Source organism: Oncorhynchus mykiss, chromosome 5 (assembly GCF_013265735.2).
Source record: "Oncorhynchus mykiss isolate Arlee chromosome 5, USDA_OmykA_1.1, whole genome shotgun sequence".
Classification (NCBI taxonomy): Eukaryota; Metazoa; Chordata; class Actinopteri; order Salmoniformes; family Salmonidae; genus Oncorhynchus; species Oncorhynchus mykiss.
In genome coordinates this window covers 46,844,602-46,870,466 of record NC_048569.1, presented here as the reverse complement: position 1 = coordinate 46,870,466, position 25,865 = coordinate 46,844,602, and the positions used below count along the sequence as shown (strand labels likewise).

At 40.5% G+C, this 25,865-nt stretch overlaps 1 protein-coding gene across 2 annotated transcripts in view; it reads right to left on the bottom strand.

Annotated features, from left to right (window-relative positions):
• LOC110523964 (zinc finger protein 462) overlaps window positions 1-25,865 on the bottom strand; it is a 95,961-nt gene that overhangs the window by 24,019 nt on the left and 46,077 nt on the right. Inside the window, exons 4-6 of one of the 2 annotated variants that reach the window (XM_021603145.2) lie at window positions 25,471-25,608; window positions 9,199-9,599; window positions 787-905 (exon numbers count right to left, since the gene is read on the bottom strand). In XM_021603145.2, the coding sequence (XP_021458820.2) occupies window positions 787-905; window positions 9,199-9,599; window positions 25,471-25,608 (658 nt within the window). Of the gene's footprint in view, window positions 1-786; window positions 906-9,198; window positions 9,603-25,470; window positions 25,609-25,865 lie in introns of both variants that reach the window. The other variant, XM_021603144.2, reaches the window with a different exon arrangement.

Here is a 25,865-nt window from a genome sequence, read left to right as displayed (position 1 = left end):
TGGATTCGCCCCCAAACATTACACTTTTTTTTATTCAGGACAAAGTTTCACTTTAGTGCCTTATTGCATACAGGATGCATGTTTTGGAATATGTTTTATTCTGTACAGCCTTCCTACTTTTCACTCTGTCATTTAGGTTAGTATTGTGGAGTAAGTACAATGTTGTTGATCCATCCTTAGTTTTTCTCCTATCACAGCCATTAAACTCTAACTATTTTAAAGTCACCATTGGCCTCAAGGTGAAATCCCTGAGCGGTTTCCTTCCTCTCTGGCAAATGAGTTAGGAAGGATGCCTGTATCTTTGTAGTGACTAGGTGTATTGATACACCATCCAAAGTGTAAGTAATAACTCCACCATGCTCAAAAGGATATTTAATGTCTTTTTTTTTTTTTTTTTTACCAATCTACCAATAGGGGCATTGGAAAACATTCCTGGTCTTTGTTGTTGAATCTGTGTTTGTAATTCACTGCTCGACTGAGGGACCGTACAGATAATTGACTTATTGACTCAAGACATTTCAGCGTACATTTTAAAAATTAATTTGTAAAAATGGCTAAAAACATAATTGTACTTTGACATTATGGGGTATGCGTAGGCGTAGGCCAGTGACACAAAATCGAAATTTAATCCATTTTAAATTTAGGCTGTAACACAACAAAACATCGAACAATTCAAGGGGTGTGAAAACTTTGAAGGCACTGGAAGTAGAATTTTTGCCCCATAACAAACAATGACCACTGGTGAAGTCGTGGTGAGCACAGAGTAGTGAGGTGTGTGGTTTTTACCTGGGTGCGCTTTGTGCAGATGACTCTTCAATCGGCTCAGGTAAGCAGACTTAAAAGGACAGAGCTTGCATCTGAACGGCTTGTGGTGCCTGTGGTGAGACTGCACATGTTTGTCCAGACTGAGGAGAGAGACACAGACAAAGAGGAGCGAGAGTGAATGAGAAGAAAGGGAGGGAGACAGAGAGAGAGGAGGGGGGGGGTCAGAGTGGGATGTAGAGAAAGAAACTTCTACACCAGGTGTGGGCAAACTACGGCCCATTCAATCCAGCCCACGGGAGGTTTGATAAATACTTCTTTTTTTTTTTTACTCTTGAACATCTAAAACTAGATAGAAAGTATGTCGAAATTAGAATGGACTTTTCCTGGCCTGCAAATAGATTTTTTTACAATCAAATCAATTACAAAAAATCTGTGCGGCGCTTGAAATTCTGTGGCCCTTGAGCCAAAATGTTTTCCGACCCCTGGTCTGCACATATGTTTCAACACATCACAACAGAATACTTCCAAGGAAGCAGAGGGAATCTGATTGTACCTAACTTGATTTTCTGAACCACAACTAGCAGAGAATTTCTAGGGACTATTGAGCAGAGGCCATAGCAGAAAACCATCTACCATGGTCCCAGTATCCCTAGTGTATCTCTGTGTGTCTGACTGCAAACCACATAGAAGGGATCTGGGGAATATGAATGTGTTTTCATCCCAGCCTCTTGGGTGGCATAGGAACACATTTACTTTCTGGGTCAGCAATACAGTGGGACTACACAAGGGAGCTGAGATGAGGTCTTTCAGCTTTGGATAAGAAGACAAATTACACTATCAAAATGTCTGCCATGTCTACAGTGTCTCAATGGATTCTACTGGAGTGAGTTTTGGAGGAAATGCGCATTCCATCTAGCCTGGTGCCAGATCTCTTTGTGCTCTTTTCTACCCCGTTGCTCCGTCATTGTCAATCACAAACAGACTGGCACTTAGGCTACATTCCATCCAGAGTGTATGTCCGACATAAAGCACAGCTCAGATGACAGATGGCGTCGACAGATAGGGCTGCCGTGCTTCTAGCGCTTAGGAAACTTTGCAGTATATATATTTTTTGTGTTATCTCTTACATTATTAACCCGTAATTTTTTTGTGTTATTACAGCCAGGAAGAACTTTTGGATATCAGAACGGCGGTAACTCACCAGCATTACCAGCACTACGACCAGGAATACGACTTTCCTGAATCTGATCCTTTGTTCGTACCCCCCAGGGCAATTGAACTGATTCCAGAGGCTGACAAAAAACACTGCCGGCGGAGGAGAGGTCGTTGGAGTGGACTTCTAGTCCGACTCAGGAGGTGCGCACACCACCCACCGCATCCAAGTATATTACTCACTAAAGTTCAGTCTCTGGATAATAAAGTTTACGAGCTCAAGGCGAGGAATTCCTTCCAGAGAGACTTCAGGGATAGTAACATACTCTGTTTCACGGGAACATGGCTCTCTGTCTGAATTCGTACAGCCAGTTAGGTTCTCAGTTCATCACGCAGAACATTAATAAATATCGCTCCGGGAAGAAGAAGGGCAGGGGTGTATGTTTCATGATTAACTACTCATGGTGTGATTGTGATAACATACAGGAACTCAGATCCTTTTGTTCACTTAACCTAGAATACCTCACAATCAAATGCTGACCGTGTTACCTCCCAAGAGAATTCTCTCCGGTTATAGTCACAGCCGTGAATATTCCCCTTAAGCCGATACCACGACGGCCCTCAAAGAACTTCACTGGACTTTAAGCAAACTGAAAACCACATATGCTGAGGCAGAATTTATTGTAGCTTGGGATTTTAACAAAGCAAATTTGAGAAAAACGCTACCGAAGTTCCATCAACACATTGACTGTAGAAGTCGTGTTGCTCAAACACTCGACCACTGCTACTCCAACTTCTAGGATGCCTACAAGACCCTCCCCAGCCCTCCCTTCGACAAATCTGATCACGACTCCATTTTGCTCCTCCCTTCTTATGGGCAGGAACTCAAACAGGAAGTACCCATGCTAAGGACTAGTCAACACAGGTCTGACCAATCGGAATCCACGCTTCAAGATTGTTTTGATCACGTGGACTGGGATATGTTCCAGGTAGCCTCCGAGAATAACAGATGAATACACTGATACGGTGACTGAGTTTATCGAGAAGTGTATAGGAGATGTTGTACCGACTGTGACAATAAAAACCTACCCTAACCAGAAACCGTGGATAGATGGCAATATTCGAGCAAAACTGAAAGCTCGAACGCATTTAACCATGGCAAGGTGACTGAGATATGGCCGAATACAAACAGTGTAGTTATTCCCTCCGTAAGATAATCAAACAGACAAAACGTCAGTATAAAGACAAAGTGGAGTTGCAATTCAAAGGCTCAGACACGAGACGTACACTTGAAGTCAGACGTTTACATACACCTTAGCCAAATACATTTAAACTCAGTTTTTCACAATTCCTGACATTTAATCCTAGTAAAAACTCCCAGTCTTAGGTCAGTTAGGATCACCACTTTATTTTAAGAATGTGAAATGTCAGAATGATTGTAGAGAGAGATTTATTTCAGCTTTTATTCTTTTCATCACATTCCCAGTGGGTCAGAAGTTTACATACACTCAATTAGTATTTGGTAGCATTGCCTTTAAATTGTTTAACTTGGGACATGCGTTTCGGGTAGCCTTCCACAAGCTTCCCACAATAAGTTGGGTGAATTTTGGCCCGTTCCGCCTGACAGAGCTGGTGTAACTGAGTCAGGTTTGTAGGCCCCCTTGCTCACACATGCTTTTTCAGTTCTGCCCACAAATGTTCTATAGGATTGAGGTCAGGGCTTTGTGATGGCAACTCGAATACCTTGACTTTGTTGTCCTTAAGCCATTTTGCCACAACTTTGGAAGTATGCTTGGGGTCATTGTCCACTTGGAAGACCCATTTGCGACCAAGCTTTGACTTCCTGACTGATGTCTTGAGATATTGCTTCAATACATCCACATAATTTTCCTACCTCATGATGCCATCTATTTTGTAAAGTGCACCAGTCCCTCCTGCAGCAAAGCCCCCCCACAACATTATGCTGCCATACTTTTGTACCTGTTCTCTCCAGCATCTTCACAAGGTCCTTTGCTGTTGTTCTGGGATTGATTTGCACTTTTCGCACCAAAGTACGTTCATCTCAAGTAGACAGAACGCTTCTCCTTCCTGAGCGGTATCACGGCTGCGTGGTGTTTATACTTGCGTACTATTGTTTGTACAGATGAGCGTGGTACCTTCAGCTGTTTGGAAATTGCTCCCAAGGATGAACCAGACTTCTGGAGGTCTACAATTTATTTTCTGAGGTCTTGGCTGATTTCCCCATGATGTCAAGCAAAGAGGCACTAAGTTTGAAGGTAGGCCTTGAAATAGATCCACAGTTACACCTCCAATTGACTCAAATGATGTCAATTAGCCTATCACAAGCTTCTAAAGCCATGACCTTATTTTCCGAAATGTTCCAAGCTGTTTAAAGGCACAGTCAACTTAGTGTATGTAAACTTCTGATGCACTGGAATTGTGATACACTGAAATATAAGTGAAATAATCTGTCTGTAAACAATTGTTGGAATAATTACTTGTGTCATGCACAAAGTAGATGTCCTAAACGCCAAAACTATAGTTTGTTAACAAGAAATTTGTGGAATGGTTGAAAAACAAGTTTTAATGACTCCAACCTAAGTATATGTAAACTTCTGACTTCAACTGTGTACACTAAGTGTACAAAACATTAGCAACCTAATACTGAGTTGCACCCCCTTTTGTCCTGAGAACAGCCCCAATTTGTTGGAGCATGGACTCTACAAGGTGTCGAAAGAGTTCCACAGGGATGCTGTGCCATTTTCCCACACATTTTCCCACAGTCAAATTGGCTGATAGAGGATCCCTCCGAATAACCCAGGTCATCCCACAGATGCTCAATTGGATTGAGATTTGGTGACTGGGCAGGCCACTGCAGTAAGATGAATTCGCTGACATGTTTGTGAAACCATTTCTGGACAATCCTAGCCTTGTGGCATGGGGCATTATCCGGCTGAAAGAAATCTATTTGCACTGCTGCCGTGAAGGGCTGCACCTGATTGGTAATGATGTTCAGATATCCTGTGACATTCAAACAGTGCTCCACTTTTATTAAGGGGTCCAATGTGTGCCATGAAAACAGCCTCAACACAGTCACACCACCACCACCAGTGTGCAAAGTTGAAACGCTGATGGATGCATGTACCCGTGTGGTTTTCTCCATACCCTAAGTCCTCCCATCAGCGAGAAACCGCAGGAACCAGGATTCATCAGACCAGGCAATGTTTTTCCAATTCTCAAGTGTTCACAGTGTTTTCGTTCCTTAGCCCACTGCAACCGAGGTCTCTTGTTTTGATGCTGAAAGAAGTGGAACTGAAATACCACATTGTGTCAAGGTACGACGAGTTATTTTATGTCTTTGGGCATCAATGGTGTACTGGACTGTCAGTTGACTAACCGTAGTCAGTCTGTTGCTCTGCACAATTCGTGTCAGCCTCCTTTGTCTTCTTTCATCAATGACCCGTTTTTGACCACTGGCTGGATGTCCTTTTGGTGGTGGACGATTCTTTATACACACAAGGAACTGTTGAGGGTGAAAAACCCAGCAGAATTGCAGTTCTTGACACACTCAAACAGGTGTGCCTGGCACCTACTACCACACCCCATTCAAAGGCACTTACATATTTTTTCTTACCTATTCACCCCCGGAATGTCAAAATACACAATCCATGTCTCAAGGCTTAAAAATCTTCCGTTCATCTCCTTCCGTTCATCTACACTGATTGAAGTGGATTTAACAGCTGACATCAATAAGGGATCATAGCTTTCACCTGGATTCACCTGGTTAGTCTGTCATGGAAAGAGCAGGTGTTCCAAATGTTCTGTCCACTCAGTGTAATATAATATATGCCATTTAGCAGAATATTTTATCCAAAGCAACTTACAGTCATGCGACCATAAATTGTACGTATGGATGGTCCCAGGAAACAAACCCACTAGCCTGGCGTTACAAGCTTAGGTGGGCTTAGGTGGTGTGCGTGGCATGGGGCATGGCAGGGTGCATAGCAATGGGCTGGATTTTAGATAACATTTTAGAGGCCCCCATCTTGAGGTGTAGAGAAATGTTTTAATATTTATTCCTGGAATTCTACCAATATCTCCATGGAGTTAAGAAAAAATGTAGTAGTTTTAAAGCTCATTTCCTGTGATTCCACATATTCTGCCATGGAGCTGAGAGAAAATTGTGCATTTTGCCATGTGTTAACACTGTGTTCTTTTGCTCAAATATAATAACAAAATCAATACTGCTAAATTCATTGTTTTGGGAATTTTAGATTTTATTTTGGGGAATGTTAGTTCTCAAAGATTATATTATAAAAAAATATATAGGTCCATTGTCTTTTCTACATATTTAATATCTTTAATATCTTTTTAGTCAGTTAAGTTTACAGTGATAACGTTTTTCCATCCCGAAAATGTATTTACAAAAAATATATATATTTATATACAGTACCAGTCAAAAATTTGGACACACCTACTCGTTCCAGGGTTTTTCTTTATTTTTCCTATCTTCTACATTGTAGAATAATAGTGACGACATCAAAACTATGAAATAACACATATGGAATTATGTAGTAACCCAAAAAGTTTTAAACAAATCATAAATGTTTTATTTGAGATTATTTAAAGTAGCCACCTTTTGCCAGCTTTGCACACTCTTGGCATTCTCTCAACCAGCTTCATGAGGTATTCACCTGGAATGCATTTCAATTAACAGGTGTGCATTGTTAAAAGTTAATTTGTGGAATTACTTTCCTTCCAATCAGTTGTGTTGTGACAAGGTAAAGGTGGTATACAGAAGATATCCCTATTTGGTAAAATACAAAGTCAATATTATGGCAAGAGCAGTTCAAATAAGCAAAAAGAAATGACAGTCCATCATTACTTTAAAACAAGTTTCTTCAAGTGCAGTCGCAAAAACCATCAAGCGCTATGATGAAACTACTGGTTCTCATGAGGACCGCCACAGGAAAGGAAGAAGCAGTTAAGTTCATTAGAGTTACCAGCCTCAGAAATTGCAGCCCAAATAAATGCTTCACAGAGTTCAAGTAACAGACACATCAAAACATCAACTGTTCAGAGGAGACTGCGTGAATCAGACCTTCATGGTCGAATTGCCGCAAAGAAACCACTATTAAAGGACACCAATAATAAGAAGAGACCTGGTTGAGCCAAGAAACATGAGCAATGGACATTAGACCAGTGGAAATCTGTCATTTGGTCTGACGAGTCCAAATGTTTGATTTTTGGATCCATCCGCCGTGTCTTTGTGAGACACAGAGTAGGTGAACGGATGATCTCTGCATGTGTGGTTCCCACTGTGAAGCACGGAGGTGTGATGGTGTGGGGGTGCTTTGCTGGTGACACGGTTGATGATTTATTTTGAATTCAAGGCACACTTAACCAGCATGGCTACCACAGCATTCTGCAGCAATACGCCATCCCAGTTGGACTATCATTCGTTTTTCAACAGGACAATGACCCAACACACCTCCAGGCTGTGTAAGGGCTATTTGACCAAGAAGGAGAGTGATGGAGTGCTGCATCAGATGGCCTGGCCTCCATGATCACCCAACCTCAACACAGTTTGGAGTTGAGTGAAGGAAAAGCAGCCAAAAAGTGCTCAGCATATTGTGGGAACTCCTTCAAGACTGCTGGAAAAGCATACCAGGTGAAGCTGGTTGAGAGAATGCCAAGAGTGTGCTAATTTGAAGAAACTCAAATATAAAATATATTTTGAAGGGTTTAAAACTTTGCATTGCGCATGGTGATCTTTGGCTTGTGTGCAGCTGCTTGGCCATGGAAACCCATTTAATGAAGCTCCCGACTAACAGCTCTTGTGCTGATGATGCTTCCAGAGGCAGTTTGGAACTCGGTAGTGAGTGTTGCAACCGAGGACAATTTTTACACGCTACTGCACTCGGCAGTCCCGTTCTGTGAGCTTGTGAGGCCTACCACATTGAGGCTGAGCCGTTGTTGCTCCTATACTTTTCCACTTCACAATAACAGCACTTACATTTGACCGGGGCAAATCTAGCACGGCAGAAATTTGAAGAATTGTTGGAAAGGTGGCATTATATGACGTTGAAAGTCACTGAGCTCTTTAGTAAGGCCATTCTACAGCCAATGTTTGTCTATGGAGATTGCATGTCTGTGTGCTCGATTTTATACACCTGTCAGCAACGGGTGTGGCTGAAGTAGCTGAATCTACTAATTTGAAGGCCATGACTTTTGGCCATGTAGTATAGAATGGTAGTCATCTTACATTTGGGCACTTCACAGACCTATTGATCAAACAACCATGAAAAAAGTATGCTCCCTCCCTCAGTTGCCTATGCACATCAACAAAAACAAGATCAACAACTAATGCTAGCCAGAGAGAGATGAGATAAAAACGAGGGAACACTAGATAAACCCCCTCAAACTTTTTCAGCTAGTTGGCCGTCAAAATTGCACTGTTAAACGATGGGGAGTAACGTTAGTAGCCTGCACTTCCTTCTGCAAGTTGTCTGCCTAGACTAACCCACATTTTGACAACTGAATGGGAACTTTCCTGCCTGACTGCCAAATACATTGACTGACAGCTAAGATATATGCTAACTGTGCATAAGTTCAGCATAGCTAGCTAGCAACACGATTCACGTGTCTGTACACTTTCCCTCCACTGCTCGCTGTAAACGGGACAAAAAAAAGCAAAGCAATTGAAGTTGAATTCAATGATGCAAATGCATCAGCCTGTAATTTTAATAGAGTAGAACTCAACTGTTCACTTGCTTGTGTGTCCTATTCGGCCCGCAGGCCTTGTGTTTGACACTTACGCTAGCCAATTAGCCAAGTTATGACTGACTTGTGATCATTGCCCTTGCTAGTTTGATTGTATTGGCATTCCCAGCCTTAGTTACAGTAATCCGTTTTTTCTCAAAATATTGAGTCGTTGAAATTGAAACAGTGTGTCCCGAATGAGTGGAGGCAGCAAAAAATGTACCAGGCCAGCTGTGATTTACAACCTGATAGCAATATTTTTTGGACTACCAAGAAATGTACTGGTGATTTATATTAATTATGCATTGAACTGCATCTATCTATTCTGCCAACACTGTACATCATAGAATTTTGAGTCAAATAGAACCTATTTGTAAAACCTCTTATAAAGTTGGTTTTGTAGCATAAACTAGGCATTTTATATTTTTGACTGATAATATGATTGTTTGTTTGTTTCACATTTGCTAAGTAGTTAAAACACTGTCAGTTCCACTTTAAGTTTATATTATGTCCTCTTACTTGTGTCTGAAGGGGGAGACGAACTGGCAGTACTGGCAGCTGTACTTGTCCTCTCTGGTGAACATGGCCATGGCTGAGTGGCTCCTCTCGTGGGACCTCAGCCCCTGCATGGACATGAAGACACGGTCGCACTGGGCACACGGGTGTCCCCCCGTCAGCCTCTCCTTCACCTGGTCAACGGGCAACACCGCCGCCCCAACCACCGGTGACATCCCAACTGCCATCTCTGCCGTCTCCATGGCAACAGCAGCCCCGGCGACCACCGGGCACATCGCAACGGCCACCATCGTCAGGTCCTTGGGGACTGACTCCATGACAGAGTTGTTGGTCACCTCTTCCACCTCCCCGTTAGTGAGGCTGCTCTCAGCCGGGATGGTGGACAACGGCACATCTGCGACTTCCTGCTGTTGAAACATTATAAGATAAATATTTACTCTCAATTTCCATTTCACAAATATGCTCTGGCAGGTAACATGACTTCCAGACTAGAGGTCGACCAATTAATCGGAATGGCAGATTAATTAGGGCCGATTTCAAGTTTTCATAACAAATCGGAAATCGGTATTTTTGGACACTGGTATTTGGTATTTTTTTTTGTTAACTACACATAGTTGATGATATTACTAGATATTATTTAGCGTGTCATACATAATCTGACTGAGCATACAAGCATACAAGTATCTAAGTATCTGACTGAGCGGTGGTAGGCAGAAGCAGGCGTGGAAACATTCATTCAAACAGCACTTTCGTGCGTTTTGCCAGTAGCTCTTCCTTGTGCGTCAAGCATTGCGCTGTTTATGACTTCAAGCCTATCAACTCCCGAGATGAGGCTGGTGTAACCGAAGTGAAATGGCTGGCTAGTTAGCGCGAGCTAATAGCGTTTCAAACGTCACTCGCTCACTCTGAGCCTTGGAGTGGTTGTTTCCCTTGCCCTGCATGGGTAACGCTGCTTTGAGGGTGGTTGTTGTCGTTGTGTTCCTGGTTTGAGACCAGGTAGGGGCGAGGAGGGGGACGGAAGCTATACTGTTACACTGGCAATACTAAAGTGCCTATAAGAACATCCAATAGTCAAAGGTATATGAAATACAAATGGTATAGAGAGAAATAGTCCTATAATTCCTATAATAACTACAACCTAAAACTTCTGACCTGGGAATATTGAAGACTCATGTTAAAAGGAACCACCAGCTTTCATATGTTCTCATGTTCTGAGCAAGGAACTTAAACGTTAGCTTTCTTACATGGCAAATATTGCACTTTTACTTTCTTCTCCAACACTTTGTTTTTGCATTATTTAAACCAAGTTGAACATGTTTCATTATTTATTTGAGACTAAATTGATTGTATTGATGTATTATATTAAGTTAAAATAAGTGTTAATTCAGTATTGTTGTAATTGTCATTATTACAAATAAAATAAAAATCTGCCGATTAATCGGTATCGGCTTTTTGGTCCTCCAATAATCGGTATCGGCGTTGAAAAATCATAATCGGTCGACCTCTAATCCAGACTCATGTACTGTACTCCGAAATGTTGCCATTGTACGGGTGGTGAGTAACCTTGCCTGCGACCTAGGCACCTTGCCTGCGACCTAGGCTTTAGCTCAGGCTAAAACGGTCTTGATATTCAAAGAGGACCTGGAATCGAACTCCTTTGTCACACCTTTGTGGCTGTTATTAGGTTCCTGATTCATTAGCCATAGAAAACTAACTTTGCCTTCCTGTAACTGAAGAGGCCTCCTACCAGGAGACCAGAGACCACAGCCTGCCCTAAAAATGTATTGCAATGGGAAACAGAAATGAACATTTCTTATTAGAGTCCAAGACGTTTCAGTCTGTTTCTTCCATTTCGTGCCTAATGAATACAACCCCAGGCTGCCCTGGTCTGCACGTCCCACTTCCTTGATCTGGGAAAGCAAAAAATGTGGTTTCTGTCTCACACACACACACACACACACACAAAACAATTAATAGACAGCCAACCTGGCTTTTTATGGCCTACGGGAAGCTCACTATTTCTGTTGAAGGACCTGACCCTGCACTTCATAGGACCATAAATAAGATGAGCGTCCACAGAGCTGCCCAGCCTTGTATCATCAGCCTATTCTCACCAACTCTATGAGAGCGCTAGCGGACAGACCAGGGCCAGTCACAATGTAAATGGCAAGAGATCTAGTACAAATCAGTACAGAAACTTCTAATAGCCTACATGTTCATATGAAACTAATATAGTATAATTATTCCCTTTCATTTGTGTTTCTCTGGCAGACTTCATATCATCATATTAAAAACATTTCCAACACACTTATGGCCAAAACTCACCAAAGGCGAGCATGCATGTGATTTATTTTAGAATGCATTGTTTTTAATTATAATGACCCAACCAGGCGGGTTGTCCACTTTGACGCCTCTCTCAATTCGAAGGTGACTCTATTTTCGCATTTTATAGCTGATGCTGTAGTCACACAAAACAATAACAAAGGTGTTGTTGTTTTTTAATTGGAAGAGGTAGCTAAGTGTTGAGGCTTTACCGTTCATACTAAATTAGACCAATTCATCCACTTATGGAAACACAACATCGCTATCAGCAAAGATTATTGTAGATATGGACTATCCTGCTAGCATACAGTCAGGCTCGGATTAATTCAAAATACACCAGAGAACATAATTTGGCCACAGAGGATAAATCGTTTCTAAAAAAAATATATAACTGTGGATTAAGTTTTATCACAAGCACATACAGGTAACTGACAAAATAAAGGAAACACCAACATAAAGTGTCTTAAAATGGTGTTAGGCCACCATGAGCTGCCAGAACAGCTTCAGTGCACCTTGGCATAGATTCTACAAGTGGACCTAAACCAAGCCAGGAAAATGCACCCCCACACCATAACATATACTTTGTATCCTTCATTTACTCAAGTGTTTCCTTTATTTCATCAGTTATCGGTATGCCTACAGTTAGTTGGGAAGTCTGCAATTTGGGCAGCATTAGGGCTGTTGCGGTGACTGTATTACCGCCACACTGGCAGTCTTGAGTCATGACTGGAGTAAAATTTCCAGTGATTGTTGAGTCACGGTAATCTCCTTTTATGCAGCCTGGACATGTGTTGGTAGGACCCAACTCGCTAACGACCATCAGGTCGCTAATGGCCTGGTACTCAGGGCTCTATTGTCCTTCTAATCACTCTGACATCAATGCAAATGCTAGAGAAAATCCCATCAAACACTTATCATCGAAACAGTAGGTGATTTTATAATTCACCTCACTGTGATTGATCAATCTGAAGAAAGAAGTTCAGCATGTGGAAAACATGGTCATTGTGGATGTTGTTTCAAAGCCTAACACAATGAAATGGACTTTCTAATGATCAATTCAAAACATCCATGTGCATTTTAGAGAAAACCTGAATTAAAATAATGATTGTACCGTTATAATGATTGTGTAGAAAAACCAATCGAAAAAATAAAAACTGATTTAAGATGTCTTTGGTACATAATTGGTCTAGCCTACCTCCAAAATTAAACAAATTCTAGTAAATAGCCTTTGAATGTGGACTGTATTACTATGCACACTGACTGGGCTGGTTACCTTATGCTATGATCCAAAACGTTCTATTCATGAGTCTGGGAGAGAATGTACAGGCCTAGGCGATGCTGTGGGTTCACTGACTATGCAGGGCGTCTAAGCCTACAATTATAGTTATTTTGTATTTGATAGTAATAGGTAATAGGGACTTTAAAAAAATCCCAATTAAAAGGCTGACATTACCGTTAGCTACAGAATATCTCACCCCTGTGCGTTTCCATATCCTCTCTCTCCTTCATCCCTTTCTCCAGCGTGCTGAGAGAGTGGCTGTCAACAATTTAATGATATATGTTTTGTTGTGAATACATGCTACTATCGATGTTCCCGAACAGATTTCACTATGTTTCCCAAATTAAGCACTGGGTAAATGCGAGAACAGGGTTGGAGAGCCCGTGGCATACAGAGTTTGGGCAGAATATCACCTGTCGGGCAGTGGTTGATTAATGTAGTGAAATAAACGGAGTAGCCTGAAAAAGGAACCAGTGGAAAGTGGCATCCATTCACTATTTGAGTGCATATGGATAACATGTCTTTTGGAAACAAATTTCACATCTTAAAAAAGACTAGATTCAATTGAGAATAGTGAAAATATGATCACTTGTTGAGAGTGTGCAGCCTGAGGCAAAGAACAGAGTGCAAGCTTTTTTTTGCTACTTTCTCAAATCATCAACAGCCTATAGTTGTATCATGCAGCCCATAGATGTTTTGATTTCTAAGACATTCTAAGGATTGTTTCATTCACAACTAAAGTTGCAAATACCTCTAAATCTAGCATATAGGACCTTTTTCAAATTAACACTTTTTTAAGCTCAAAATAGCCACTTCATATGTGCACTCGCTCCAGATGGGAAACATATATTTTATTCAGCTAAGATCATTTATATTCTTCTTACTATAAAATCATATAATATAAAATAATGGCATGGGACTTATAAGCATATCTTCTCTTCTAAATGATCTTATCCTTATCTCAGCTCACTGGTCACCATAGCAGCACCCACCCGTAGCACGCACTCCAGCAGGTATATATCTCACTGGTCACCCCCAAAGCCAATTCTTCCTTTGGCCGCCTTTCCTTCCAGTTCTCTGCTGCCAATGACTGGAACGAACTGCAAAAATCACTGAAGCTGGAGACTCATATCTCCCTCACTAGCTTTAAGCACCAGCTGTCAGAGCAGCTCACAGATCACTGCACCTGTACAAAGCCCATCTGTAAATAGTCCATCCAACTACCTCATCCTCATACTGTATTTATTTATTTATTTATTTATTTATCTTGCTCCTTTGCACCCCAGTATCTCTACTTGCACATTCATCTTCTGCACATCTACCATTCCAGTGTTTAATTGCTAAATTGTAATTATGTCACCACCATGGCCTATTTATTGCCTTACCTCCCTTATCCTACATCATTTGCACATACTGTATATATACTTTTTCTACTGTATTGTTGACTGTATGTTTGCTTACTCCATGTGTAACTCTGTGTTCTTGTATGTGTCGAGCTGCTTTGCTTTATCTTGGCCAGGTGGCAGTTGCAAATGAGAACATGCTCTCAACTAGCCTACCTGGTTAAATAAAGGTGAAAGAAAAAAAGAATGAACAATCCTACAGTGTCACGTTGGTATGAAGAGATTTGGGAGAAAGGCGCAGGAATGCACAATAAAAAAAAAAATAAAGCCCAAATTACGGTGTGCCGTGTAACGGCATGGGCATAAAGACCAAGCAAACACCTAGCAAAACACAGGGTAGAAACCCAAAACAAAAGAGCAAGGAATACCTCAAATAAATAACACACGTGCACAATGATTAACACCTGGGACGAGACCAGTAATCATCTGCTCAATCCACAATGGCAGGAAAGCCTAAACACACAGCACAGGTACTCACACACACCAACAGACAAAGTAACAATAATGGATAGCCCAATGGAAACCAAAGGTCACACTTATACAAGTACTAATCAGTGGGAATAGGGGACAGGTGTGCGTAATGAAAGTTCCGGAGGGATCTGTGATATACATCCAATGGCATGGCGCATAGCCAGATAACATACAGTAGGCCATCCCATATTCCGTTCTTCTGAAACAAAATGTCTTCCTATCATAATGTTTCTTTAGACCTGCCTAAAATAAATAATGGATTTATTGTGATGGTGTGTATTAAACTGATTTATTCTACTTAAAAAAAAAAAAACCCGTAGATGTTCCAAAGGTGCGCATCAGTGGCTTGTATGCAAGGAGACGCTAAACGTGTTTATGTTCATTAACGGTCAATTACAGTGAGACCGGCACACTTTTGCATGACAATAACCGTCTGGCAAAATGTAATTACCGCCACAGCCCTAGGCAGCACGCTTGCCAAATATAGAACAGCTTGTTGCTTTGTGGCCATAGACATGTAGCATAATCCATAGAAGGGTTTTAGAACCTCTTACTCAGGCGATTTGACTGTTAAAATCATGGAAAAACTAATAATGGATCCCAGTCCTGACTTGACTGTGTACTGCCATCTATGGATTATATTTCTATAGTTAGTTGCAGCTGTAATTTTGCCTGTAGCAAACTTCAAAATACAATTTTGGGGAGAATGTACAATTCGGAAAGGAAATGCCTACTGTTGAAAAGAGAAGACTAATCTGTCTGTAAAAGCAATATAACAATTCATTCTCAACAACTCCCAACTTTAAGCGACCCGCGCCATTTTTTTAATCAAAGTAGCTTATCTTCAGATAGGATATTGCCATGACGAGCGCATCGGCCATAACCGGTAAGTCAGTGTGTCACTGGAAAGTTTATTTAGAAGCCTACTATAGCCTGCAATACATACAGTTGAAGTCGGAAGTTTACATACACCTTAGCCAAATACATTTAAACTCAGTTTATCACAATTCCTGACATTTAATCCAAGTAAAAATGACCTGTCTTAGGTCATTTAGGATCACCACTTTATTTGAAGAATGTCAAATGTCAGAATATTAGTAGAGAGAAAGATTTATTTGAGCTTTTATTTATTTCATCACATTCCCAGTGGGTCAGAAGTTTACATACACTCAATTAGTATTTGGTAGCATTGCCTTTCAATTGTTTAACTTCGGTCAAAAGTTTCAGGTAGCCTTCCACAAGCTTCCCACAATAAGTTGGGTGAATTTTGGCCCATTACTAATGACAGAGTTGGTGTAACTGAGTCAGGTTTGTAGGACTCCTTGCTCGCACACGTTTTTTCAGTTCTGCCCACAAGTTTTCTATGGAATTGAGGTCAGGGCTTTGTGATGGCCACTCCAATACCTTGACTTTGTTGTCCTTATGCCATTTTTCCACAATTTGGAAGTATGCTTGAGGTTATTGTCCATTTGGAAGACCCATTTGCGACCAAGCTTTAACTTCCTGAGTGATGTCTTGAGATGTTGCTTCAATATATCCACATGATTTTCTCTCATGATTTTCTCCCTCTCTCATGATGCCATCTCTTTTGTGAAGTGCACCAGTCCCTCCTGCAGGAAAACTCCCCCACAACATGATGCTGCCACCCTTGTGCTTCACGGTTGGGATGGTGTTCTTCGGCTTGCAAGCCTCCCCCTTTTTCCTCCAAACATAACGATGGTCATTATGGCCAAACAGTTCTATTTTGGTTTCATCAGATCAGAGGACATTTCTCCAAAAAGTATGATCTTTGTCCCCATGTGCAGTTGCAAACCGTAGTCTGGTTTTTCTATGGCAGTTTTGGAGCAGTGGCTTCTTCCTTGCTGAGTGGCCTTCCAGGTTATGTCGATATAGGACTCGTTTTACTGTGGATATAGATACTTTTGTACCTGTTTCCTCCAGCATCTTCACAAGGTCCTTTGCTGTTGTTCTGGGATTGATGTGCACTTTTCGCACCAAAGTACGTTCATCTCAAGTAGACAGAACGCTTCTCCTTCCTGGGCGGTATGACGGCTGCGTGGTCCGATGGTGTTTATACTTGTGTACTAATGTTTGTATAGATGAACTGGGCACCTTCAGGCATTTGGAAATGGCTCATTAGCGCTCTGGAGCAGGTTTTCATCAAGAATTTCTCTATACTTTGCTCCGTTCATCTTTTCCTCAATCCTGACTAGTATCACTGTCCCTGCCGCTGAAAAGCATTTCACAGCATGATGCTGCCACCACCATGCTTCACCGTAGGGATGGTGCAAGTTCCCTCCAGATTTAATGCTTGGCATTCAGGCCAAAGAGTTGAGTCTTGGTTTCATCAGACCAGAGAATCTTGTTACTCATGGTCTGAGAGTCTTTAGGTGCCCTTTGGCAAATTCCAAGCGGGCTGTCATATGCCTTACTGAGGAGTGGCTTCCTTCTGGCCACTCTACCATAAAGGCCTGATTGGTGGAGTGCTGCAGAGATGGTTGTCCTTCTGGAAGGTTCTCCCATCTCCACAGAATAACTCTGGAGCTCTGTCAGAGTGACCATCAGGTTCTTGACCATCAGGGCCTTGACCAAAGCCCTTCTCCCCCGATTGCTCAGCTTGGCGGCCAGCTCTAGGAAGTGTCTTGGTGGTTTCAAACTTCTTGTATTTAAGAATGATGAAGGCCACTGTGTTCTTGGGGACTGCAGAAATGATGTGGTGCCCTTCCCCAGATCTGTGTCTCAACACAATCCTGTCTTGGAGCTCTATGGAAAATTCCTGGCTTAGTTTTTGCTCTGACATGCACTGTCAACTGTGGGACCTTATATTTTATCTGACATTTATTTAAATAGGCAAGTCAGTTAAGAACAAATTCTTATTTTCAATGATGGCCTAGGAACAGTGGGTTAACTGCCTGTTCAGCGGCAGAACGACAGATATATACAGATGTGCGCGGATATAGACGGGTGTGCGCCTTTCTAAATCATGTCCAATGAATTGAATTTACCACAGGTGGACTCCAATCAGGTTGTAGAAACATCTCAATGATGATCAATGGAAACAGGATACACCTGAGCTCAATTTTGGGTCTCATAGCAAAGGGTCAGAATAATTATGTAAATAACTTATTTATGTTTTAAAAATATATATATACATTTGCAAACATTTCTAGAAACCTATTTTCACTTTGTCATTATGGGGTATGGTGTGTAGATTGATGAGGAAAAACATTCATATCTCTACCTACATATACATACTGTATAACCTCAATTACCTCAACTACCTCGCACCCCTGTACATTGAGTCGGTACTGGTAATCCTTGTATATAGCCTCATTCTTAAAAAAAAAAAAAAAGTGTTACTATCTCCTTTTTTATTTAGCTAATATTTTTCTTACTTTTTAACTATTTTTAACTCAAAGCCTTAGGGCCTATGATTTCTTAATCCGGCACTGCATACAGTCACTGCTCTGCCTGTCCAGTCCTTTCCATCCACCTCGCTCTGCTTGCTCCGCTCACACGCTTCTCGCTAGTTTTTCGCTTTAGTTGGGGACAAATTTCCAGCGTTTTTGGTATGAAGATGACTTCTCTCGCTCTCTCTTTCCTATAGTTTTTTATTATTTTTTTTTTTGGGGGGGGGGGTAAAATAAACATATGAACAACAATTTACAGACACCCCTATCCTTAGTGCCTGCATTGCTTGCCACGGGACTTAAATTGTGCCAATTTGTTTTTTTTCTCAATCGCCCACGCTATTTCAATAATAAATCATTCAATTTTTCCATTGTATTAATGATGGCGGATTACGTTTTTTCAAGATGAGAAGGGAATCGTCCAGCCCATTGGGTATCTAACTACACCCCCATATTCCGTGTTCTGAAATATGCAGACAGACGGATTAAAAGTAAGTTTGCATAACTTTTGGACTTTATAGCATTCCCAGAAAGCATAGATTATTGAATCATTGTTAGTTCTAGACTTAAGATATGACTCTACCGTTGTACTGTAGAATGTGTACATTTAGTCTTTTGTATAATAAATTCTATACGTTAGTTTATACTGGATTAAGCGTACATTTTTATTAACTGTAATTTCATTAGTTATGCTTCAACTTTCCCTCCATCTTGTGCCAACATCAGTTCTTTTTAAGTCAAGTAGTTTATTTTATTAAGAGATTGTCAGTTGGATAGGCTCTCTGCAAGGTTTTGTACATCTTACCTATCATATGAACATCCCTTTCCGACTCAAATAAGATTCCCTCATGGGTTGCTCTGATGATCAACATATTTCAAATCGAAATGGTGTGATATGTAATTTTTGTGATATGTATTTGAAATGATCTACATTGGTCAGTCCAAAATTACTTTTTAAATTCTGGAACGGAAATACGTGTATTTCAAGTTACCAAGTGACATAATGGTTTCTACGCCTTTCGTTATCCAGGTTGTGTTTTTAGAGAGTGACATTGGTTCTTGTAGAATATGTTACATTTTCTTCTATATTGTTAAAATGTTCTTAACTATGAAGTTGTTTATGTTTTTAGCTTTATCCTTTGAAAAATAGACACATAAACAGATTCTGGGGATGAGCATGATCATCTTCAATATGTACCCACTGTTCCTCGTTAGTGCAATTAACTATATGTCTCAAGTAAAAGCCCTGGGTAGTGAGGGGATACACTTCCAAGTCTGGAAGGTTTAAACCACCCGCAGGCTTTCATATTGTTGAGTAATGGAATACTGTTGTCTTTATATATTTGTTGTTTGTTGACACTTATTAAGCATCCTAAATATTACATGTATAATAATCCACAAAGGATTGTTGTAGATTGTGAGTTATTCTTTTTCCTATTGCCATTATTATAATTTTTTTCCTCCACGTTAATTTTTGTCCTGAGATATCCTGACATGCCATCTTCTGTATTCAGTGTACAACTGCCTGGACTGGCCTGGCCCTGGTCTGCAAAACCAACAAGGCCTTAATTTGGCTTCTGTCTTGGGTGAGGCGTTAAATCCTCAGGCTTGCCGTCCCTTTGCCAAGTCCCTGGCAACCTCATCGGAATACTAATGTTGAAACGGTTACCCGCTGCCCTCAATGTTATGGCCTCTTTTCCCCTTGCCTGCCTGCAACGGTCAGGAGGGACTACCTCGCTTGTTTTCTCCAGGGGAAGTTGACAGACTGTCTACCCAGGGGTCTCCGTTGCAATAAAAAAAAAAAATGGAAACAGAACCCTGCCATCCGTAAAAACAGACTTCGGCAGTGTGGGGTCTCTTAGGGCTAGGAGTCAAAAGTCAAGTCGGACTCTGAACTAAAGAGTTGGGGGACACAGTGGAATTTAGAGAGAAGTTGTAGGGGAATTGTATTATTTGCAAAGCAGCTTCAGAAGTAACCTTTCAGTTACAGCTGAAATAATAAAAAATTATATTTCCTGTTTTTGAGAGGGTAAGGGCTAAAATTAGTTATGGGATGAAAAGAACATAATAATACATCATCATTCTATTTGTAAGAAAGTAATTAATCTGAATGCATGCACATGAATAATATGCAGATAAATCATTAACTTTTACAGTGGCAAGAAATCGAATGTGAACCCTTTGGAATTACCTAGATTTCTGCATAAATTGGTCACCAAGGCACAACAATAGACAAACATAGTGTGCTTAAACTAATAACACACAAATTATTGCATTTTTCTTGTCTATATTGAATACATAATTTAAAAATTCACAGTGTAGGTGAGAAAAAGTATGTGAACCCCTAGGCTAATGACTTTTCCAAAAGCTAATTGAGTCCAATCAATGAGATGAGATTAGAGATCTTGGTTAGAGCTGCCTTGCCCTATACAAAAAAGAGTGCCTTGCGAAAGTATTCGGCCCCCTTGAACTTTGCGATCTTTTGCCACATTTCAGGCTTCAAACATAAAGATATAAAAACTGTATTTTTTTGTGAAGAATCAACAACAAGTGGGACACAATCATGAAGTGGAACAACATTTATTGGATATTTCAAACTTTTTTAACAAATCAAAAACTGAAAAATTGGGCGTGCAAAATTATTCAGCCCCTTTACTTTCAGTGCAGCAAACTCTCTCCAGAAGTTCAGTGAGGATCTCTGAATGATCCAATGTTGACCTAAATGACTAATGATGATAAATACAATCCACCTGTGTGTAATCAAGTCTCCGTATAAATGCACCTGCACTGTGATAGTCTCAGAGGTCCGTTAAAAGCGCAGAGAGCATCATGAAGAACAAGGAACACACCAGGCAGGTCCGAGATACTGTTGTGAAGAAGTTTAAAGCCGGATTTGGATACAAAAAGATTTCCCAAGCTTTAAACATCCCAAGGAGCACTGTGCAAGCGATAATATTGAAATGGAAGGAGTATCAGACCACTGCAAATCTACCAAGACCTGGCCGTCCCTCTAAACTTTCAGCTCATACAAGGAGAAGACTGATCAGAGATGCAGCCAAGAGGCCCATGATCACTCTGGATGAACTGCAGAGATCTACAGCTGAGGTGGGAGACTCTGTCCATAGGACAACAATCAGTCGTATATTGCACAAATCTGGCCTTTATGGAAGAGTGGCAAGAAGAAAGCGATTTCTTAAAGATATCCATAAAAAATGTCGTTTAAAGTTTGCCACAAGTCAAACAGACACACCAAACATGTGGAAGAAGGTGCTCTGGTCAGATAAAACCAAAATTGAACTTTTTGGCAACAATGCAAAACGTTATGTTTGGCGTAAAAGCAACACAGCTGAACACACAATCCCCACTGTCAAACATGGTGGTGGCAGCATCATGGTTTGGGCCTGCTTTTCTTCAGCAGGGACAGGGAAGATGGTTAAAATTGATGGGAAGATGGATGGAGCCAAATACAGGACCATTCTGGAAGAAAACCTGATGGAGTCTGCAAAAGACCTGAGACTGGGACGGAGATTTGTCTTCCAACAAGACAATGATCCAAAACATAAAGCAAAATCTACAATGGAATGGTTCAAAAATAAACATATCCAGGTGTTAGAATGGCCAAGTCAAAGTCCAGACCTGAATCCAATCGAGAATCTGTGGAAAGAACTGAAAACTGCTGTTCACAAATGCTCTCCATCCAACCTCACTGAGCTCGAGCTGTTTTGCAAGGAGGAATGGGAAAAAATGTCAGTCTCTCGATGTGCAAAACTGATAGAGACATACCCCAAGCGACTTACAGCTGTAATCGCAGCAAAAGGTGGCGCTACAAAGTATTAACTTAAGGGGGCTGAATAATTTTGCACGCCCAATTTTTCAGTTTTTGATTTGTTAAAAAAGTTTGAAATATCCAATAAATGTCGTTCCACTTCATGATTGTGTCCCACTTGTTGCTGATTCTTCACAAAAAAATACAGTTTTATATCTTTATGTTTGAAGCCGGAAATGTGGCAAAAGGTCGCAAAGTTCGAGGGGGCTGAATACTTTCACAAGGCACAGTAAAATCACAAAATGTGAGTTTGCTATTCACAAGAAGCATTGCCTAATGTGAACCTTGCCTCGGACAAAAGAGATCTCAGAAGACCTAAGATTAAGAATTGTTGACTTACATGAAGCAGGAAAGGGTTAAAAAGTATCTCTAAAAGCCTGGATGTTCAACAGCAAGTAAGCATCAGTAAGACATATTGTCTATAAACGGAGAAAGTTCAGCACTTTTGCTACTCTCCCTAGGAGTGGCTGTCCTGCAAAGATGACTGCAAGAGCACTGCGCAGAATGCTCAATGAGGTTAAGAAGAATCCTAGAGTGTTAGCTAAACACTTACAATCTCTGGAACATGCTAACATCTCTGTTGATGAGTCTACGATAGGTAAAACACTAAACAAGAATGGTGTTCATGTGAGGACACCACGGAAGAAGCCACTACTGTCCAAAAAAAAAAATAATTGCTGCATGTCTGAAGTTTACAAAAGTGCAACTGGATGTTCCACAGCGCTTCTGGAAAATTATTCTGTGGACAGATGAAACTACAGTTGAGTTGTTAGGAAGGAACACACAACACTATGTGTGGAGAGAAAAAAGGCACAGCACACCAACAACAAAACCTCCTCCCAACTGTAAAGTATGGTGGAGGGAGCATCATGGTTTGGGGCTGCTTGGCTGCCTCAGGGGCTTGACAGCTTACTGTCATCGACGGAAAAATGAATTCCCAAGTTTATCAAGACATTTTGCAGGAGAATGTTAGGCTTAGGTATCTGTCCGCGAATTGAAGCTCAACAGAAGTTGGGTGATGCAACAGGACAACGACCCAAATCACAGAAGTAAATCAACAAAAGAATGGCTCCAACAGAAGAAAATGCGCCTTCTGGAGTAGAGGTCGACAGATTAATCGGAATGGCCGAGCCAATTTCAACTTTTCATAACAATCGGAAATCGGTATTTTTTGACACCGATTTGGCCGATCTTTAAAATAAAATGTAATTTCGATTTTTTTTACACCTTTATTTAACTAGGCAAGTAAGTTAAGAACACATTCTTATTTTCAATGAAGGCCTAGGAACGGTGGGTTAACTGCCTTGTTCAGGGGCAGAACGACAGACGTTTACCTTGTCAGCTTGGGGATTCGTTTTTGCAACCTTCCGGTTACTAGTCCAACGCTCTAACCACCCGCCTTACAGGTAGTCAGCCTGCCACGCAGTCTCCTCGTGGAGTGCGAGGGTAGCAAGAAGTCAAGGTAAGTTGCTAAACTACCTGTTACGCGAGGGTAGCAAGAAGCCAAGATAAGTTGCTAAACTTAACTTTTTTATCTTATAAAAAACCATCAATCTTAACATAATCACTAGTTAACTACACATGGTTGATATTACTAGTTTATCTAGCGTGTCCTGCGTTGCATATAATCAATGCGGTGCCTGTTAATTTCTTATCGAATCACAGCCTACTTCGCCAAACGGTTGATGATTTAGCACTGTCGTTGCACCAAACCTAACCATAAACATCAATGCCTTTCTTTAAAATCAATACACAAGTATATATTTGTAAACCTGCATATTTAGTTAATATTGCCTGCATGAATTTCTTATAATTAGGGAAATTGTGTCACTTCTCTTGCGTTCCGTGCAAGCAGTCAGGGTATATGCAGCAATTCGGGCCACCTGGCTCATTGCGAACTGTGTGAAGACAATTTTTTCCTAACAAAGACCGTAATTCATTTTCCAGAATTGTACATAATTATGATATAACATTGAAGGTTGTGCAATGTAACAGGAAAATTTAGACTTATGGATGCCACCCGTTAGATAAAATACGGAACGGTTCCGTATTTCACTGAAAGAATAAATGTTTTGTTTTCGAAATGATAGTTTCCGGATTTGACATACATTATGTTTTGGGATAATCTACATATATCTACAATCAACTTTACAAATGACATCCTATAAGATTTTAGCTACCATACTACTGTAATAGATGATGATAAAACTTGTAGTTAGGGAAAAGTAGCCTTATTTTTGGGTCGCGGCTTTTATTCATTCTTCACATCTACACATTTTTTATTTTTATTTTTTTAAACTTGATATAAAACCATTTGTGTTTGTTGTAGAACGATCCGACTGGGCACACAACATAATTTCAATGTGGATAACTGGGTAATATTTGGTTGAGATGTTGATCAATGAGATTACAACCTATACTCACCCACTCAAAAAGACAGCCAAAATTGTTTTACACTTCCAATATGTTATCACTATGCCTTTAACCATCTAAAACCACATCCACATTCCAATGGAAAAACAATGTCTGATTTTTGGTTTAGTAGTCACACAAACTATTTAAAAGTTCAAATGAGAATACAATGTCAGATATGTTGCTTATTTATACAACAGATGAATGTGTTATCCCCGTGCTTCATCTAATAGCACAACCAAATGACGTGGATTGCAGTTGAGAATACATTTAAAGTAGATAGCGCAAGTGATCAGTGCTGTTCGAGATTCTGCACAGATTATTATAGCAATTGTAAAGATCTCCACAGACCTATTCCTTAACTTAGATTTTTGTTTGAGATGGGGACAGAAATCCCACATATAAACTATTCATTTGTTGACACACTGGAATACAAGCCAGAATAAGTCAGTGGCACAGATGGAACTATCCAAGCAGAACTATCCAATCTCCTTCAAATGTTGATATTTGGTTGCACAGACAACCAAACACAATTCAACATCCAGTTTGTCTACAACTTAATAATTGATGTGTTGGAGTCACATCTTCATCTCAACCAAACCTCAAAGATAAAGAAAAGGACTAACTCTAATCCAATCAAACTCTAAATGCACTTCAACTAAAGTTTCATTTGATTTAGTTCCATTCTTTCAATTAATCCAACATATTCATAATTAACTTGAAGCCAAAACCTTATTTGTGTTGTCTATTTTCTGTGAAAACCTGGGTTGAATTGAAACAGCTCTTGATGACTTTGCAAAAGCCATAGGGCTAAATAGTATCATTGATGATATATAACTTATAAAGTATGGTTACATTTAATATTCTCTGTTAAACCTACCCATAGATAGCAAGAGTGAATATGTTCAGTTATTCAGAGACCTCTCAATAAGGTTCCAGCTTCCAGTTGCTGTGGATATGTAACCTGATACCCCAGGGTCTTCTGAGGCAAACTCAATTCAATGAAATAATAACGTAAGTCCCCAGAATTGCAGAGTTTACGCTTAACCGGTTAAATCCTGAAGGTATAATGCATTATCATGTGGTTATAATGCATTGTAAGAGCATGCATGACCCCCGTGTGTTACCAAACTCTTGGCTATTTGATCTTACCTTGACATGGCCCTCTTTGACCTCCCCGTACTGGACATGTTTCCTCAGGTGGTTACAGATGGCTCTGAGAGTAGGGTGGACCTCCACACAGAAGTTACACCTGTAGCCGATTGGTGCTTTGTCAGCATTATTCACAAGCTAAAAGAAAAAAGGGAAGAAAATGTGGTAAATCTAACAGCCTTACACTCATTCCACTGATATTCTCTATAACGGATTTCATTTCTAACGATAAAACTTTAAACATCAATACTATGTGTAACATTACTATGTTAGCCCAATACAGTGGAAATGCTTCATATACTGTTTGTTAGTTATTATTCACAGTCTCATTTTCATTCTCATTCTAGTCCAAAACAATGGCCACATCTAGTATTTTACTGAGATGATAAATCACC